Source organism: Limulus polyphemus, unplaced genomic scaffold, assembly GCF_000517525.1.
Source record: "Limulus polyphemus unplaced genomic scaffold, Limulus_polyphemus-2.1.2 Scaffold5023, whole genome shotgun sequence".
Taxonomy (NCBI): Eukaryota; Metazoa; Arthropoda; class Merostomata; order Xiphosura; family Limulidae; genus Limulus; species Limulus polyphemus.
Window position 1 is genome coordinate 35,320 of NW_013670633.1, and position 20,709 is coordinate 56,028.

At 36.2% G+C, this 20,709-nt stretch overlaps 1 protein-coding gene across 1 annotated transcript in view; it reads right to left on the bottom strand.

The window, feature by feature from the left end:
* Positions 1-4,008: 4,008 nt before the first annotated feature.
* LOC106472016 (dynein intermediate chain 2, ciliary-like) overlaps positions 4,009-20,709 on the bottom strand; it is a gene marked incomplete at its 5' end in the record, with an annotated part of 29,569 nt that continues 12,868 nt past the window's right edge. The window contains 4 exons of the mRNA XM_013932647.2: positions 4,009-5,473; positions 7,182-7,233; positions 12,023-12,156; positions 17,143-17,242. Of these exons, the coding sequence (XP_013788101.1) occupies positions 5,372-5,473; positions 7,182-7,233; positions 12,023-12,156; positions 17,143-17,242 (388 nt within the window). The remainder of the gene's footprint in view (positions 5,474-7,181; positions 7,234-12,022; positions 12,157-17,142; positions 17,243-20,709) is intronic.

Here is a 20,709-nt window from a genome sequence, read left to right on the forward strand (position 1 = left end):
TACACAGTTACCCAAATAAACCTGTGATAAACTATTGCTTCTAAAAATAACTAAATTTAATACTCGTTCTACACTTAAACCATTTGAATAATAACACTTGCATTAACTTAAACAGTCGTGCATATCCAACAATTTACAATATTTTTTCATACTATATATACAAAGACTCTTTTCAGTTCATACACAAAGTCTACTCATACAGTCTGCACTAAAATATGTGGAACATGTATGTCTGGAGATAAAATGTCCACCTCATGATCCTTTCACTATCGATTTTGCACCTCTGTATGTATGCAAGGGGCTGATGGTCCATCTGAATAATGAACTTATTCCTGTAGAGGTAGTTCTGGAATTTTCAGATGGCAAATATGATAGCCAGACACTCTCTTTGAATCAGAGTAGTTCTTCTCAATATTCAACAGCTTTTCACTGACATACATTACGAAAAACAGTCAATCACCATGTTCTTGCAAAAGTACTGCTCCAATTCCAATGCCTGATGTATCAGCTTGAACGATGAATGGTTTACTGAAATCTGGCATTCTAAGGATTGGTGCACTTCCTAACATGTTAATTGACTTTTGGAATGCCATCTGCTGTGGTTGTTACCATTTCACCTTGTTGGGTTGACCTTTTTTGTTCAGGTCTGTCAATGGTACAGCAACTTTAACAACGTTTGGGATGAACTTCCCATAGTATCCCACTAACTCGAGGAATGATCTCAGTTGCTGCTTGGTCACTGGAGCTGTGCATCTTGTATGAGGTTAACTTCTCATCTTCCTTGGCCATATGTCAGTTGCCCACCTTGTGTCCAACAAAGTCCAGCACAGAATAACTAATGAAGCACTTAGATGGTATGATGGTCAGACTTGCTGCCCTCACTCACTTGAAAAGCTCCCCAAGTTTCTTCAAGTGGTCTTCCCATCTGGCTGTGTGGGTCAAAATGTCATACACATTATGCTCAATGTTGGTAGTTTTGTGCAACATCTTCAGCATCATGTGGTTGAATGTTGCTTCTAAGTTGACTATCTCAAACAGCATTCTGTTGAACTGATAGCATCCATCTGGTGTAACAAAGACTGTCTTCTCTTTAGATCCTGTCTCCATCACGATTTGCCAATAACCTTTACTGAAGTCGATCTTGGTAAAGAACATGGGCCCCATCTAGTTTTGTCATAATAGCCTCTAGGTTGCCCATAGGTTTGAAGTTTAATTTCATCACGAAGTTAGGACTTCCAGAAATCTATGCAGAAGCAGTTTGAGTCATCCCACTTCTTCACGATTACCAATGGTGAACAGTAGGCTGAATTTGAAGGCTCAATGATTTTGGCTTCTAACATTACCTCGACTTTTTGCTTTATCAGGTCTCTCATTGCATAGGGAATTTGGTAAGACTTCACCTTGACTGGATCCCTAGTCATGGTCTCAATCTTGTTTTGCACAAGTCTATCTTGCCTGGTCTATATGTGAAGACATCTGCATACTAGCACAGTTGATCTTGTAGCTCTTTCTTCTACTTGCCAGTCAGTTCTTCACTGGTGTTGACGTCTTTGTATGTCTCATCTCCACCCAGCAGTCTTAGATCTACTATGTCTTCTTCTAGGACAAAATCACCATCTTCTGGTTCTGCCTCTATGAGAGTGACGCCTGCAATGTTCACATGTGCCTCAATAGCTGTACCTATTAGGTCTTCTTGTCTCTTGAAGTATCTTTTCAACAGATTGGCATGGTAGATCTTAGTCTTTTCATCCAATTTCACCACATATTCCATTCTGTTGACAACTTCCTTCACTTCAAAAGGTCCTTTCCATATTAGGGTGAGTTTGTTGGTGTCTGTGGTTAGCAGAATCAAGATCTTCTGTCCGACCTTGAAACATCAATTTTTGGTCTTTTTGTCATGGAAGTACTTCTGAGTGCTTTGAGCTGCATACAAACTTTCTCGAGTGAGTTGTCAGGTCTCCTCCAGTCTGTTTCTGAGGTCTCACACATACTGGTATGTGTTCCTCACTTCTGACTCTTCTTCTCCTATTCACAGTTCTTTCCATATCCACATCAGACCTCATATTGTTCTTCCATACAGTAACTCAAAGGGTGAAAATCTTGTACTCGTTTGTGAGACTTCTCAGGAAGCAAATAATACCACTTGCAGGTTTCTGTTCCAGTCACGTTGTCTTTCCTGCCACATCTTCTTCTTTAAGACTCCACTGACTCTCTCACAAAGTCCATTACATCTGGGGTTGTAAGGTGGTAAAGAGCTGGCTAATGCTGATAAGTCTGTACATCTCTTGCATCAGTTATGAGGAAAACTGGGTCCCTCTTTCACTCAAGACTTCTTTTGGAAAGCCTACTGTGCAGAACACTTCCAGAAGGGCTTCTGCTACTCTCTCTGTTTCAATCTTTGGCAATGATATGGCTTCTGGATAAGGTGTCACACTGTCAGCATGTATCAGTTGCCCTTGTCAGATACAGGTGCTAGTGGTCTGATAATGTCCACAGCTACTCTGCTTAAAAGCTTTTTTATGCGAGGCATTTCACCCAGTAGCACGTTGGATATCTTCCCTCTAGGGACTGTCCTTTGGAAATTGTCACATGACCTGCAGAATCTAGTCACATTTCTGATGAACCCTGGCCAATGGAAGTTGCTGTAAGCTGTCTTCTTTGCTCCTAGGTGTCTTCCCACAACTGACTCATGAGCCAACTTCATCAATTGAGTCTGGTATTCTGTTGGTACTATAATTTATTTAACTTCCACACTAGAACTGCCTTGGTAGATCAGGTGCAGCACTCACTTCCAGTCCTCTATTCTGTATGTCCCTTTCTCCTTGACCTAATGCTTGATGTTCTCCTGGGCATTGTCCCTTAGTTTCTTCAGTGAAGGGTCTTTTTTCTGTGCTTCCTTTAATTTTCATAGACCCACATTTGGGATGTCACCTTTTGCAACTTGCAGGGGCTTGATGTCTTGCTTGTTTTTCTTTGTTTGAGCAGTTGCAGTGACTGCAGGTGTCACATCAGTCTCTTTCCTGTCTGGTCCTTTCACATTTCTATTTCCTGGTATATTGCCAATCACGAAGTCATAGATGGGTGCCTTCATACACATAGCCTCAGAGTCTCCCATATAATATGGAGTGTCCACAGGAAACTTTCTCACTGTCTCATCAGTCAGTACACATAAACGTACCTTGCATGTCATCTGGTCATCAGATACTAGACTAGTTCTCACTGTTGTTGTATAGCATGATTGTAATCTCTACAATATTTTCAATGTCACTACACCTATTTGTGTATATATGCCTACATTTGCTGTTATCACGTCTTCTTCTACCAACTTTTACCACTGTATAATCCTGGCTGGCTCACTAATGTCAGGTTTTTGTGTATGTATGGCCATGCCAGGTTATTTACAGTATGAGTCTGTGACTTATAAGCGACAAATTTCAAGAATAAACAAACAACACACAGTCCATTTATTTTAGAATAATATATTAAAACATGAAAAATTCATACACAAATTTTCATTACACTGTTGGTTATCACAGTTGTATCCAGGGCTTTAAATAATTATTCTTCTCTACTCTGTTATTACAATACAATTTGTGATAAATTCTCTAAAAATCGCCACTATGCGCTCTTTATGGCTAAACCCACAATCATGCAGTCTAGATCTATCTGACTGTCTATCTATATATAGCTAACTCAAACTATACTTTGTACTTGTATTTACAGCCTGATCGAGGCCTAGAATGTTCTACATACTATAAGATATTATGATACAATAATACTCAATCAAAACCACAAAAATTTAGAAGGTTCTAGTAACATGATGCAATAATACAACTAGTGCTGTTTCACAACTGAACTACACAACATATATATCATATTGTTATGTAAACAAACCTGCAATAAACTATCACTTTTAAAACCCCCAGTGGCACAGCGGTATGTCTGCGGACTTACGACGCTAGAATCCGGGTTTCGATACCCGTGGTGGGCATAGCACAGTTAGCCCATTGTGTAGCTTTGTGCTTAATTACAAACAAACAAACACTTCTAAAAATAATTAAACTTAACACTCATGCTATACTTAAACTATTTGAATCATAACACTTGCATTAACTTAAACAGTCATATATAACAAACAAAAATGTTAACTTTAGAATAGCCATTAATTCTAACTATTAGAACTACCCAATAACTGTAGTATACTAGTTCCTGTAAAATGTTTCATCTTAAATAAAGCCTAAAACAGAATGTTGATTAATAAACATTTTCATTTTTTACTTATCATATGAATTCTTTAAACCAGTATTCACATATTACACACATACAAACATTATTTGCTAAGAAACATTTGCCTTCAATACAAAGCATGTGATTCTTTGTGTTTAAAGATCAATGGTGGATTTTATAACTGAACGCCATGCTGAAATTCATAGTGCAGATTGTGATTTGTACGAATTTGAAATTATTAACAGTAAAGTAACATTTTATAGGATAATAATAAAGTGAGCAAAATTTAACAGAAGAAAACAAAATCCATTAATTAGTATTTGTTTGGTTAGCCTATGATGCATTAGTCATGTAAATTTTATCATAAATTGTAACGTTTAAGTAGTAATTTACTTTTGAAATACATGAACGTAGGTGAGGTTACCTAGTTACTTACAATGACTTTTGGTTGCATCTAGCATGTGGTTTTCTTCTACTCATACAAGCAGCAAAGATCACAAGCAAAATGCACTTCAAGCTACTGATTACTGTATTTCAGATCTTAATACTTCTCACAAAATAGTGAACAAAAAAGATTAGGGTTCAAAGTTCATTCACATGTGTGGCTGAATAAGAAACTTTCAAATCTAATAATTTTGTATAATGGTACCTAGTAAAAATGTGAAGCAGTTAACAGTTGTGTATTTTGTTTTAATAGGCATTTGCTGTGAAATCATTTATGTCTAAATAGCAATGGTCACATTTTTCTTTTGAACCATCTTGTTATTAATTGAAGAAAATAATAAATGTACAAAAACAATACCTGTTTTTAATAACATATAACAAATATCTTTATTTAAGTAGCCATTTTAAAGTTCTGTTTCTGTTAAAATGGTGAGCATATTATATCTCATACATTTTTCTGATATTTCTAAAACCTTTTAATTCAAATTAAACAATGAATATTATGTTCATAATACTGACATGTAAACAATAAGAATACTTTATTTAATAGTAAATAATTTCTTATTTCACAATAAAATACTTAGGTACATGTTTTAATTTATATCAAACATAACCAAACTATCACAACTATTAGTTGGTTCTTTATTTTCTTCCTTCCTTCCTTTGAATTATTTTACTCATTCTATTTATCTCCATTTCTTCAATTCTCCCTAATTACAGGATCACACGCAAGTTCCAATAACTTATCCATCTTTTCTACTTCTACTTCTTTAAACTTTACAGGATCCACATTTTTGATGTCCTGAATAAAAAGATGTTTGAATGTTATTTGTGATAAAATTAGAAAAAAATTAATAAATATTGCTTGATGGTTCCTATATTCTTGATAAATCATAAGTACACAAAATGAGAAATTATATACCTAAAGAAAAAGTATATGCTTTATAAGTTTTACCAGTGATGAAACATATTTAACTTAGTAAAGACATAAGTCAACACCAGACTGAACTAATTAGCATTCATATGACCAGTATTTGTAAACAGAAAATTAAACTAGTTTCAACATATTAAACTCCACCTTTTATTACTGCCTCAAATTTAGGCACCAAAGAATCTGATGAGTAAAGGATAGGCTAACTTTTATTGGTTCAAAGCTGACCTCAGTTTAGCAATCAGGAGACATTTTTGAATCCATAATGTCAATTTATCATCAACTCTACTTAATATACTAAAACCATAACTACAAATCTCAGATTACAAACACAGATTATATTCTTTTCAATACTAGAATAAACTACTGGTCTATTCTTTACATGTTATTTTAAATGAGGGTTATTGTGAATGTGGTAGAATCTTTGTATTCCTTGACACAACCAGGACATCTAAATTTATACACCACAAACATTTCAGTTTTGGAATTCTGTCCTAAAAATTACAAATAATACATCATAAGGGTTGACTTGAAAAAATACATTAAGGTGTAAATCCACATTAAGAGCACAATACCAAATTTAAGTTTCAACATTTCACATGTTCTCTTTAGTTCAACATTGGTTTGAAGAGGATGTGAAATGTCAAACTAGTTTCATTTTAAATTTTCTATTGTTCTGTTAGTGTGGAATTAAACTTTATAAATACCAAATATAATATAAAAGGTATAGAAAAATATGGGATATACATTTCTGAGATTCTGAGAGGTTATGCAAATGCAACATGAAAACTATACAATGAATAAAAGTATTTTTATTCTTCACATGAATATCAGACTGACATTGTCAATTCACAGACATATCTTTGTAACTCATCTGATTTTTTGTGTACATTTTACAAAAAGCTTGTCACATACTGTGTAGAGACACATTGTAAATTCAGAATTACAATCAATATTCCTTCTCTAATGTGTGTTCTGACCAATGGATGGAGTTCTTGCACATTTAGTTACACCAAATAAGGGTCAATTTATTCTCTACACCTCAAACTGTAAGTTGTTTATAAAATAATTTCTATTACATTTAATAACTTAGGTCACCTGTCATTAGTGTACTTAAATGTGGTAGTAAAATCAATACACATTTGTAAAAAATAAACTATAATTCCCATAAAACTAAAATTATTAAAAGAAAGATGTGTATAAGAATAAACATAATTAATTAAAATAAGTGACATAATAAAATACTTTTTATATCATTGGTTCTCAACTGTTTTTTTCTTCACAAAAATAATCTCACAGACCTCCATACTCAGATAGGTCTATCTATGAAAGCTAATCTTACGGTGTATGGAAGCACAGCACTTACATAATTAAACATACAAGTTAATTAAATTCTTATATAAAACATTATTTTGAATTAATAGGACATAGTATAATTTTCTTTTTTTTAACTATAATATAGAAAGTTAATCTTTACCATCATAGACTCCCTTTTGAATGTTTACAGACTGCTTGTGGTCTGCTGATCACAGCTTGAGAATCACAATTTTAGACTTATGTTTTAAGATTAAAAACTTACCTTGAGGTTCTTTCGAAGGTTTGGAGAGAGCTTTAGGCTTATTACCAGTCCTCTGTGATAAAAGAAGTAGTTTTCATTTCATAAAACAATATTTGATGAGTACACTATAACACAAAATATGTAGATGTGATTGCAAAAAAAGAAGATATATTCTATTAATTCCCTGAATAAATTCAATTCATAATAAAAAATTTACAACATTTCAAAGATGTTAACTGAATAGTCAAAATACTATAAAATATATTAGTATTATAGAAGACTTTATGAAGATTCTAAAGTTAACATTTTCCTACATAGAAAATGTATTTAAGATAGATACTTACATCTTCTCACATAATAGCTAGAATAGCTTTTCTTGATTAATGCTGTCTTCTATTTGTGCAATTTTTGCTTGACACTGGGCTTGATGCTCCCAGGTACCTTCATGTAGTATGGCTGTGCTGTAGCATGCAAATGAGTATACGACAACCTTCCACTAATTGGAGTGTGACACACCCTCCTAGCACAGTTCAATTCATATATACTGTTGAGTGCAAACATCACTTCAAGATTATGCAAAAAAAAAGATGCAATGGAAGTGGGGAGGTCAGGAGGGAAATGTGAGCACAAGTATCTATCAGAAATATATTTTCAGTGTAGGAAAATGTTAATTTTCCATACGATACCTTACCTCCAGTCACATAATAGCTACTATACCACATTGAAATGGTGGAGGGACTGTTTACCTTGATGAGCACCCTTTGAAAAGTGTTTGAAGTGAGCCCATGAAGTGTGAAACCTCAATGTATGGAGTTACACCTGTGTGAGACTATATCACATCTGTACCAGGTATTCTCTTCGCTTGTGTTGTAAAAAGTAGAAAGAAGCACATCCAATAAAGTGGATGCACAAATGGTGTAGAGTGGCTAGGATGTGTCAGACAGTAACTGGTGGGTCAACTCCATTTCAAGACTTGATGGTACTTGGAATGGAGCATCCAGATCACATTAGGAGGAGGGTTCCAACCATCTTCACCTCAAACACAAGAATCAGAAGGGCAGAGGACTTCTATTCTAAAAAATTCAGGCCAGCACATGCATGCAAACCTAGTGCACAACTAAGACCAGCCCCCCATGAGCCCGACATCTGGGTGACAGTAGGAGAAAGTGCAATGGGTGACTGCAAACCCTACTTTAAAAAGCAGGCCAGTATTCAAAAACGAACAGTCATATAGGCTGGAATCCATTTCCTGTTTTACTCATGATTGTCCATGAGTCTGTAGGATGGGCACATTTATATGCAATATATAGTGAAGATGAACCAAAAAGCAGTTTTGTGGAGCATCCCATCTCAATGGTGATCATTACAGGCCTTAAAGGTCTGACAGGGCAGATTTGATGGACAGAGGAATGGGTAAAGGAGGCGACAACTGAAGCAGCAGAAATAATGGGAACCATAGTTGAGCAAGCCAGAGTGGGGCATTCAGAAGAACCAAATACGAAATGGTTTGTATAATGGACAAAACCCTGAGAAGGAGATGGATAGGATGATAAGCATAAAAGTAAAGGTGGGTCCAATCATGACTGAAGGCATTGACTGCCAAAGCCTGGGGACCAGAACATATGAAGTGTGGTTTTGAGGTGGGTGGCAAATGCATCCTGGCCAGATGGTTATAGTGCTCGACTTGCAATCTGTGGGTCGCGGGTTCGAATCTCAGTCACACCAAACATGCTTGCCCTTTCAGCCATGGGGGCATTATGATGTGATGGTCAATCCCACTATTCGTTGGTAAAAGAGTAGCCCAGGAGATGGTGGTGGGTGGTGATGACTAGCTGCCTTCCCTCTAGTCTTACACTGCTAAATTAGGGATGGCTAGTGCAGATAGCCCTCGTGTAGCTTTGTGCAAAATCCATAACAAACAAACAAATGCATCCAGCAGAGGAGTATCCCACTGCAAACACAGCCACCAGAAGACATGAGGATCAGAAGATCACTCTGTTGGGAAAAGATAAATGATCTGCAACAAGACTGAGATCCTCTGGGGTATGACAAGCACAGTGGCAAAGACATTGAGTATGGGTGCATAAAATGAGATCTATTCTTTGAAAACAAATTGATGTAAAAGACAGCAGTCGGATTGTTGAAATTGATTATGACTGACTTGCTCTGCAAAACTAAGGAAATGATCCAAAGCACAACAAACTGCTAGGAGTTCCAGAAAATTGATGTGGGATTCTGACTCGACCAAAGACTAGAGAACTCTTGAGAGTACAAAAATGCCCTCCAACTCATCAGAGAAGCATCAATAAAAAAGTGAAGATCTGGTCAGAAAGGCCAAAAAGGAACTCCAGTTGAGATGGTGTCCCTGTCGAGCCACCAGGCAAAATCTACTTGAAGAGAGAAAGGAAGGAGCATGGAGGAATCCAGGGGATCTCCTTGATCATGTGAATTCCATTGGAGTGCTCTAATGTGAGAACGACCCAGGGGATCTCCTTGATTATGTGAATTCCACTGGAGTGCTCTAATGTGAGTATGACTCAGGGGAATAAGGGTTCTCGAGAGACAGAACCTCATGAGCAGGTAGTGAAGGAGAGGACTAAGCCTTCAGAACTAAGAGCTCCATAGAAGTAGACAAAGGGGAGAAGGCTGAGCCCAAATGAGTTGGGAGTTGAAAAACTCAGATGTGGGTGAGCTATGGGGTCGAGATAAAAACGAACTTTTCCATCCTGACAAGCCAACCAAACAAGCAGCTTTTTCTAGAAGAAACTGTGTTTGGCCATACAAAGCTTGTAGCAAATCCAAACACCTGGAGTAAAAGTCCATCAAAGAGACAGGAAAGGTGTATGTAACAGTTCAAACTGGAAAGGTCTATGACCAGATGCCAGTCTCTGGTCTTCTTGGGGACAATGAACAACCAGGAATAGAAACCTGATGTAGGATGACCAACAGGTTCAGTAGCATCCTTGAAAAGAAGGTCCTGAACCACCTCAGAAAGATAAGAGCTGAAAAGGGGATTCTGAGGAGAAGGAAAGGGGTTCAACAGAGGAGAAGCGAGAAAATGATGTGAGAGTCCTTTTGACAAGTCCTGAAATACCCAAGGATCTTAGGTTAAGGTTCGCCAAAGAGGGGCAAACCTGGACAATCTAGCCCCAAGGAACCTATACTCACCAGATAGTCACTGGAACTGCTGAGGGTGTGAGGGGTGGCCGTGAGCAGTACATCGACTCATCACAAAACCTGTGATGAAGGCACAGGCAAGAGATAAAGATGGGAGAAGGCTGCAACAGACAAATGACGAGGGTGAAAAGGGAAGTGTGCTGTCGACCAGCCTCTACACAAGACTCCAATGAATTTAGGGGATCCCCTAAAAAAGGCTGATGTAGAAATTGGGGTAAATACATGGGGTAACATACATGATTTAAAAATGCATCTTGTCCCCCAAAATTCTTACAACAAAGGATTGAGGTGTGGAGGGAAAGGGCAGAGGATGTGCACGGAGGAGAGGTAATAAAGGAAGGTGGGGAGGGTCAAACAAAGGTGGAGGAACTGGGTCTGGAAAAACAAATGGACATATTGGGTTCCAAACCATAAACATAAATTATTGGTTCCATGTGTTGAGAATCTAGGAATGGAGCTGCATAGCAATGGTATACTAAATTGTGAGAATCAGAGGTATGAGAAGGATGTTTTATGCTGACCCCCGAATACAACTAGTCCACAAGACGAGTAGCATGGACCCTGATATTAAGAGAAGGAGGGAAAACTAAATAACTAGAGGAAGAAGTATCCTGCACAATGGAAGGGGATGTGTCATAAGACGATGGGGATAATGACAAAAATGTATCAAATCTGTGTCACCATGTCCAGGAAAGTAGACAAAGGTGAGGTACATTGAAATGTATAGATTGAGATTGTATGACAAAAGAAAGGAATGGGAAAAGGCTGTCAAAATCCTCATTATCCTGACCAGCCTCCTCTGGGAGAAGGAGAACCAGTTGAGGTTCAAGAGAACTCTCAGGCCACATGAAAGACTCAAATTCATGGTGGACAAGAGCCAAAATCTCTTCTGCAGAAGGTTGTCCCTGAGGCCACAGTAACAGCAGGTTTTGAAGCTATGCTATTGTTAACAGGAGAAATTATGGTAATCGTAAATCGAGAATTCATGGTTAAAAAAAAGGGTGGCTCACAAAATTCTTAGTTGAATTTTCTTGGAAATAACTGAGGAATCCAAGAAAAGAAAAAAGAATGGAGTAGAAAAACTAAGCTAAAAAAATAAAGTACCATATATCGGCAAGCTAAATGTCCAAAAATTATAGTGCCCAATTGAGAAGTGGTGTTTGCACTCGACAGTATAGAGGGAGTCAGCTGTGCTAGGAGGGTGTGTCACACTTCTATTGGTGGAGGCTTGTTGCATACTCATTTGTATGCTACAGCACAGTCATGCTACTTGCAAACACATGAGGATAGGTGGGAGCATCAAGGCTAGTGATGAGGAAAAATTGCACAAATAGAAGGCGGAACTAATCGAATAAAGCTAATCTAGCTATTATGTGAATGGAGGCAAAGTATTGTACTGGAAATTTGAAATTGATTGCAATAGTAAACAAAAATCAACACACTGCATACTTTACACATTTTTGTTTGACAAAATTGTGTACAAAAAGAACAGTAATTTGATGTGAAATGTAATCCCTATACATCTGTAAAAACAGTATCTTCCTGTTGTTTTGCTTAATATGTGTATTCTGTTTTTTAAGAAAAAAAATATATAATACTTAGTTGGATGGAGCAACAAGTTCAGAAATTAACACAGAAATATAAATTGGCTGACACTGGGCTGAAATAGGAAATATAAAACAAACCTTTCATCCCCAACACACAAAATTGGATAGGAAGGATTAAATGCCACTTTAGTCAACTTGGTTTTCTTTTTCTGTACCACAGTTTGTTGACAGATTGGCAAATGTTTATTCACACTAAGATCGTAGATATGAACCTGAAATCATAGAACATAATTTTTTATAATTGTATAACAACAACAGGAGGATAGGTGTTTAAGAAAAGGCTAGGCAAGCCTCATTGTAAATGTTTTGTTGATACACGAGTTAGCTTTTAAAATATTTAGTGAGCATACAATTCCACTTTCAAAGATTCAATAAGTATAAAAAATAACTTTCTAGGTATTTGAACAATTTTCTCAATAATTAAAGAGCAGGCAATTCAGTATTTCAAATGTTTACTGATTAAGCAGTTAAACTTTCCCAATTGTTGATAAGTTGATCCTGGATGGTTCAATAACGTTTAAGATTTAAGCACTCTAGATGTGGATGTGAAGGCACGCATCTCACTTTTCCAGATGTCTGTTAAATAGAGAAAGTTCGAATTTGGAATATTTGGTAACTAGAGTAGTACCTCTTAGATACAAACAACCTATCTGCCATTATAAAAAAGTGGTATCTCACAGAAAGTCGTTATTCAAAGGATCAATAAATAGATAATGAATGACTGAGTTAAAGGTGTGCCAGTTGCTATTCCCAGGCGTTGAGCATAATTACTGTATAGGTAGTCAGATAATGTAGCAAATTGGTATAATAATAGTTATGATGGATAACAGTTCAATGAAAATAACTTAAAATTGTTTTGTTAGTGTTTTATGTAAAATAATTTATTCAACGATCAAATTTATTTCATAAACATCCATGTATCACATTTTTATTACATACCTATAAAATATTACAAACTGACACAATTTATTTAATAAAAAATCGTCTATCTTTGTTTGTTTTGAACATTTAATAGTCAGTTTTCAGCACACGATTTTAGTATCAATTTATAAAATAATGTGCAATAAATGTCCAAAATTCTACATCAGAGAAACTGTAAGAAAATTGGAAACCAGATTCACCAAACATAATTAAAAAAACATCCCATACTTGTATTTACTACCATTGTAACTAAAAAAATCCACAGTATATCTGTACAAAACGCTGTAGTTAAAAAAATAACCAAGCATCTGAAGCCACGTATCTTAACTGAACAAAATAACCCCACCCTAAATCAACATTTGATCCTTTGATCCCCGCTCTAAAGGACCATTCCGTGAATTTAAAAGAACCAATAAAGAAATAAGAATAAATATCTGAACTAATTATTGCTAGACTCTAGCCAATACCTAATAAGGTAATCATCTCTAAATACAAATGCTAAATAAAGTGTAATATAAACAATTTCAAGTTGTCTAAAAATTCTCTAATTTCTATGTTTCGTTTCGTTTGTTCCTTTCCTCACAACTTTGGTCTATATCAATGTCTAGGTCACGTTTCTATATCAATACTTCGAGCCTTCTTCTTCTTAACAGAAACTTCCTGTTCTTAGCTTGAGACATTCACAGCTTTCCCTGATGCTTTGAGGCATTTTATTAGCCATGCTTACCATACTGATTAGTTGATTCTGTCACTCAACAGACCACGAGTTAATAATCTTCACACCCCACTAGCAAATCCTAATCAAGTTACTTAACGTCTAGGCCGCTAGCTCAAAATCTACTACATTCACTAAAAGAATAAACCTTAATTCCACGAGCGGGGTGAAAACAAACAACAGTTTCTGACTGCCCCTGGTTACCTTTCAGGATCTGAAAGTTTTAAAACCAAAATACCTGCATGTATGTACCAAGGAGTTTGACTTGAACACCCTGGGGTACCAAGATACATATACTAAGCTGTGGAGCAATCTCCAGTCACGGGAACTTTTTGTTCCATACTGTATACGCTGTATTCATGTGTCTCTGTAAATTACATTATTGATATGAAGAAAAGTCATTACAGAGAGGTCATTACTCGACCTTCTGCACAAAAATCATAGTCATATGTCGCATCTGTCAGGAAGTCATTCGTGGGAGGTCAGATCAATGTAAAATCGTTCCGTGCACAGAAAAAGTCGTATTTAAAAGGAAGTCGTTATTGGGAGTGGTTGTCTTTTTTTTTATTTGAGTGCTAGACTATGAAGAGCGCAGACATGTTTTTTGTCTACTCTTTACGTTATTAAACCTAGTATTCTGTTATACCATGAAAAGTCTTTATCAGGACTATTTTCTATCTTTTAATTGCTAATCATATATTGTATGATACAGTAGTTATTTACAAATTCCTTATTCTGCATGAGCTTTTCTTTTTCAGGATCTTGATGCCTGAAACTGACTCGATGAAGACCAGTAAAATGTCAACCCACGACTGAGAACCAATTCCAGCTGCTGTTGGAAGCTCATAATTGCTGTTTGCACAGCAAATAGGAATCCTCTGATTTTCCCTCAGCCAGTAACAATGATGACCACACGCCAAGGAACTCACCTGTTCAGACCATGACCTCGCATCCTTTGAGCCAGAACCAGTCAATTGCTGAGTCTGCCCAGCCAAGTTAGCTTCACCAGTTTCAGTCAAGTCAGCCTCTCCAGTTCCTGTACAACCCACTATCTCAAATGCTGCCACCCAAGATGCCACCATCCTTCAATGTTGACGGGATACCAGCAGAAGTTCAGCAACCTGAGATTGCCAAGGAAATACATCATTTCTTTCCCACGATTGTTTTCATGCACTTGTGGCACCTACTGAGAGGAAGTGCCATCCTGAAGTGGTCTACTCCTAGGAATTATGCTACCATCCTCAAGCCCTGGTGATACAGAGTATTTTCTTTGATATCACCATGGACGAAGTCAAAAAAGAACTTGCCACCAGGAGATTAATGTAGTCAAGATGGAGCAGTCAGCACGGAGAGGACTACCCACACCACTAGTCAAGATGACCATTACTGACATGAAGAAGGTGGAGGAAACCATCAAAAATGGAGTCACCCTCTTCTTCACTCACCATCAAGTCAAAGCAGTCAAGGACCATGGACCAGGAGTAATCCAGTGTTTTAAATGCCAACACTTTGGACATACAATGACTGTCTGTAAGGAAGCCATCCATTGTGGAGGCCCTCATCTTGTTTCTGCCTGTTCCAACCATCGTGACCAGACAAGATGTACTAACTGCAATGGCTCACATACTGCATCATACCGAGGGTGCCTAAAGTTCATGGGAGTAACCGCGGCCTAGAGACCCACACCAGCTTCCACATTAGTCAACAACCACCAACCCCAGAAAACATCTTCATTTCAGCAACCCATTCACTGTTGAGCCTATGCTATCCAGCCAGAAGCCCAGCCACCCAGCATAAGACTTACACTGAGACTGTCCATCCCCTACCAATGCTCCTAGTGGAATCTCACCAAGCCCTGGAAGACTTAGTAGTCACCATCACCAAGATCATCATGGATGTCATTTCAGAAGTCTTCTGTGACTTCTTGGATCATAACACTGTCGCTCTCAAGGTATACAATGCCTAAGCTGATTACTTCTGATTCAGTAAAAAGAATAACCCAGTAGCTTTTGGAAGATGTCAGCATTAGGGTTTAGCTGTGGGGTCTGGAAGGGGCTTCCTGTTGTCTGGGGCTGATTAGGTCCTTTAATGTATTTAATTGACTTTGAAATTAACTAACCTTTTCCATTTGTACTTCATGCTGATATTGTACTCCCTCTCCTTGTTCTTCTTGCCACTGTTGCTGACTTTCCTGTAGTTGTTGGAGACTTTCTTCCTGTTTCCTTTTTTTGTTCCTGTTGCCACATGGTGCTAGTTTTCTTGTCACTGCTGTAGTCTCTCTTCTTGTTTCTTTTCTTTCTCCTCCAACCACTGCTGTAGCCTTTCTTCTTGTTTCTTTTCTTTCTCCTCCAACCACTGCTGTAGCCTCTCTTCTTGTTTTTTTTCTTTTTCCTCCAACCACTGGTGTAGCCTCTCTTCTTGTTTCTTTTCTTTCTCCTCCAACCACTGCTGTTGCCTCTCTTCTTGTTTCTTTTCTTTCTCCTCCAACCACTGCTGTAGCCTCTCTTCTTGTTTCTTTTCTCGTTTTTCTTGTTTCTATTCTTTTTCCTCCAACAACTGCTGTAATCTCTCTTCTTGTTTCTTTACACGGTCTACTTGTTTCTTTTCTTTCTCCTCCAACCACTGCTGTAGTCTCTTTTCTTGTTTCTTTTCTTTCTCCTCCAACCACTGCTGTTGTCTCTTTTCTTGTTTATTTTCTTGTTCTTCTTGTTTCTTTTCCTATTCTTGTATTGCTGCCATCAAATCTGCTAAGTCGTAGTTTGATTTGCCACTTCTCGTTTCCATCTTTTTTTGTCTCGTTCTCTGACATCAATTTGTCAAGTATCTGCTGGTTTGTTTGTTTTCGGTAGAAATTCTTTCTGAGGATCTTCAGCGATACAAGTACTTTCTTGATTAATTCATTTTATTCTTCCTCGATACAAACTTTTAGTACACAGTAGTTCCACAATCAGTACATTTCTTGTTACTTTAAACTTACTAACTTTTATAATACATGCTATAAATCACAGCGATTCACAATCTATATCTCCACTGGCTTTCTATGCCAGGCTTATATACTAATGAAGAGGGCATCTTGAATGCACACGGACTTCCCTGATCAATCGAGAAACTCATGCACGTCACGGACTTCTGTTGTCATAACAATGTCATGACAGGTTTCCTGATAATTCTACATAAAAAATAAGCAAGTTCATCCAATCTACTGTGTTTTGACAGCAAGAATATAAAATTGCTCAATATGATGCAATATGTGAACATAATATAAACAAGTCAGCAATCTGATGGTTAAAGTTAACAAATAAATTATGGATATTTACTCTTTTATCACATTTTGGCTGGGGAACTACATTACTGTCATTTCTGCTTCGGTTCCAGTTTTAAAATACACACTGTAATGTATAAAAAGCTATCAGCTGAAGTTCCTTCATCAGAGAGAGAGAAGGTTTATTCTATAATGTTTTCAGCATTCATATCTTACACTTCATTGTAATAACATCCAAAATATAATGTAATATTTGGCCTTTATGTTAAAGCTTAAGAATACTAAATAAATAAGTTTGACCTTTCCATCAGCTGTAACAGCAGCAAACACTGTAGAGGAGTAAGGAGCCCATGCTATGTCCCCTACTTCTGTATGCAAGTCAAAAGTAAACACTGGAGCACTGGAAAAAAACAAAAAAACTCAGTCAATTATTTAACATAAAGCTTCCTACATCTTTATCTATTCAGATAATAAAACAATGACAGCTACAGTCACATTTGTAAAGTTTCTTCCAGCTAGTAATGACTAATTTATACAACCTATTATTACAGCAACTTAAAGCAGCCTTCAGAACATAATAATTCACTGGCACAATTTTGTAGGACTTTTGTTCAAATTCATTGATAAAGTATTCAGGCTTTAATCCAGATTTTCACTCAAAGAGAAGTGTGATCATCATTTGCCTGTGTGCACATGCCCATTGACAGAGTTGTTTTTCTGTGTCATATGATGAGTAAATAAACTGCTTTAGTTTTGCTGTGCAACCTGAGTCTAACCTCTTTTTTCAATTCCATCAGGGCAGGATTCAGTTTAATTATGTAATAGATGTTCTGGTGAGCTTCTACTTAGAACAGGTAGTATCCTTAACTGTAAGAAACTAGTGAACCTAAGAATATATAACTTAGAATTTAACTTTCTTAAGAATATAATAATAATACCTTAATATAATACTCATAAATTCCTCCAAGATTTTTAACATTTGTTAATACAACTACTCACACTCTTCTCAGTGTGAAAATAACTCATAAATGAAATTAATAATTATATCAGACATGCTAAACATGATCCTGATCTCTTTTAAGTTCAATTATACTGAATTAATAAAATACTGTTTGCAGGATCAATCAGGTTGTAGCTTTCTAGATTTCAGAAATTGTGCTATAAAAAATTGAAGATAGGAGAGGAGAGACCAACTTCATCTGCTACAAAATGAGGTCTTTTAAACAATTAGCTTTTTGTGGTAGTTTATTTTCAAGTATAAGATCATAACAGACACGTACGTAAAAAATAGCAATAGTTTCTATGTCAGGGATTGAAACTAATGCTAACAAATTATGAAATTTGCTAGTTAGTGTTGCAGTTCTGCTAGTAAAACTTTGAAGATGTGAAGAGGGCACTAGTTACAATAGGAGTGGTGTCATGCTTCTATTGGTGGAGAGCTGCTGCATGATCATTTACATGTGAATATGTAGAAGCAGGAGTTAGAAAGATGGCCGCATGCGTTGAAACTTTGCGCCAATAGAGGGCAGTGCTATCTTGTGAGAGGAGGCAAGATATTCTATTGGAACTAATTTTCAAGGGTCCCATAGGTAGAATTTAATAAACTCAAAACTGTTATTTTTTTTACTCTAACTTTATATGAGGTCAGTTGATTTACTCAGCCTTATAACCACCATAAAAATTAAGAAATAATTATAAATTTCCCCTATTTTCTTTCTGGAATGACAGCAAATTGTAATAGAAAACACACTTGTTTATCCTAAGTAGCTTAAAACTTGTAACAGTATACATCTATTTATAATTAAGTTGTATTGTTTTATTTCCCTTTGAACCATGTCTAACTACTATTCGTGCCATATAAATTGCAAATCATGTGGCAAACTTGCAAATCATCTTACAGTATCAAATTACATAATGCAGGGACTACTCGTGAGCATACCTCATAAAAAATATTATTATTAATATTATTAGTTAGTTTACTTTATCTAATCTAAAACGTTTTAAATTTTACATTATAGTTTGTTTTATAATAAAAAATAAAGAATACACATCAAAAACAAGAAATAAAGTACTTATCTGGGTTTTTTTTTTGCTCTTGACTGTTGATGAAACTTAACCCTACTTTTTTTATACTAATTGTACTATGGCATTAAATAATTTCTATTCCATTAAATAATCCACAAAAGAACACAGAATAATAACATACGAAAAGGAAGGAAACAATGTTCTGTAACTATAACAATTTTTCTGGCTGTGTGACAAAAGACATTAAAAATTCAGCTAAGCTCCTCGATGTATTTCCCATGGGAATAAATATAACATTTGAACTGGAAGGACAATAGACAATTCTCTGTACAGTCAACAACGTAATATAAGACGTCATTTAATTTTGTACTTCTCGGAGGGGTAGTAAAAAATTAGAGAAGAGGGGAAGATATAGATAACAAATGTCACAGTTCTCATACTAAGGATGATTGAGAATATTTTAAAAATATTTTCTTCTAAAATTAAAACTTAGATAATACTAAACTTTGGTTTATTATCTACGTTCTGATGCTGAGTTTATTCATATAGATTGATATTAATGTAGTTTAATTAAATTATGAATGCACCTCTGTGAAAGGTTGTGACATGCACAATTTGACCTACCTGAGGTGAAAGGGTTAATTAATCATGTGGTACTTTCATATGACTTTATTTTCGTGCAATTTATTGTCATTGATGAAACTTGGTAGAAGTTGATTGTGTACAGCTGTGTGCAAACTGTATGCTCTTTAGTTTGTTATGGTACAAAGTTCACAGCAAAAAAGTGCTTGTACTTGCTTTGCATATGGGGCATTTTGTGATGCATATTTGGTACCCAGGAGGGAGGTGGTCAAACCTCATGCATCCTGACAAGTTATCTTGTGTTTGGGAACCTGGAATTAGGGTTAACTAGAACCCTGTATATACATATTTATTAACATTTAATGCATGAAATATAAAATTATAATTATGTTGCTGGTAACAGTCATGAATATGAAGATACATAACAATCATTTGCTAGTACCTTCAAAGTTAAGGTTGAAGCCTTTGTGTGTATATTATGAATCCAGATCTTGTCAAATTCTTCTAGTTTATCTCTAAAGAATATGTTTATTCACTGATAAAGACATTATTCACTTTTTAGTAGCAGACATAAACATTATGTAAAAGAATCAACAGTAACCATGTAATGTGTAGTAACACTTCCACTAGTTACACTACTAACAAAGTTTTTAGTGTAATTAATAAGTCTTTGAGAATTACAATGCAATAATAAACATATTGTTTACTTGGATAGCTGTAGGCAACGTGAAATTGAAAAACTTTTTATAGCTCTGTATCTAGATACCAAGTAGCTTTATGCAAAGGCTCATACAGCTTCAAATACTTTAACTATAGTTTATCTCTGTATGGATGTACGCTGAGTGGTAACAAGTAAATAGACACCTAATTTTTCGTCATTTAACTGATTTATGCTAACTAATTTGTGTTCACAGAGCACTATATAAATGAAAATGGTCCACACACTACAACATGCCTAGAACTCAAAGTTCTCTCAAATTGTCAGATTTTGTTGGAGGAAGGATAGTTAGTCAAGCAGATAGTGGAATAAGTCAGCCGCAAATTTCGCAGAATTTGGGAATCCCGCTTTCAACAGTCAATAGAATCATCGTGTAGTTCAGAAAACATGGCAAGGAAACAACTGAGCAGCGTCAGGGTCGTCCTGGTCCATCAGAGAGGACAAAAAGGGCTGTCAAGAGGAGCATCAAAATGGATCCCAGATTAACGACTGCAGAAGTGGCCAATGTTGGTGAGATGAGCCCGAAATCTGTTCAACGGATT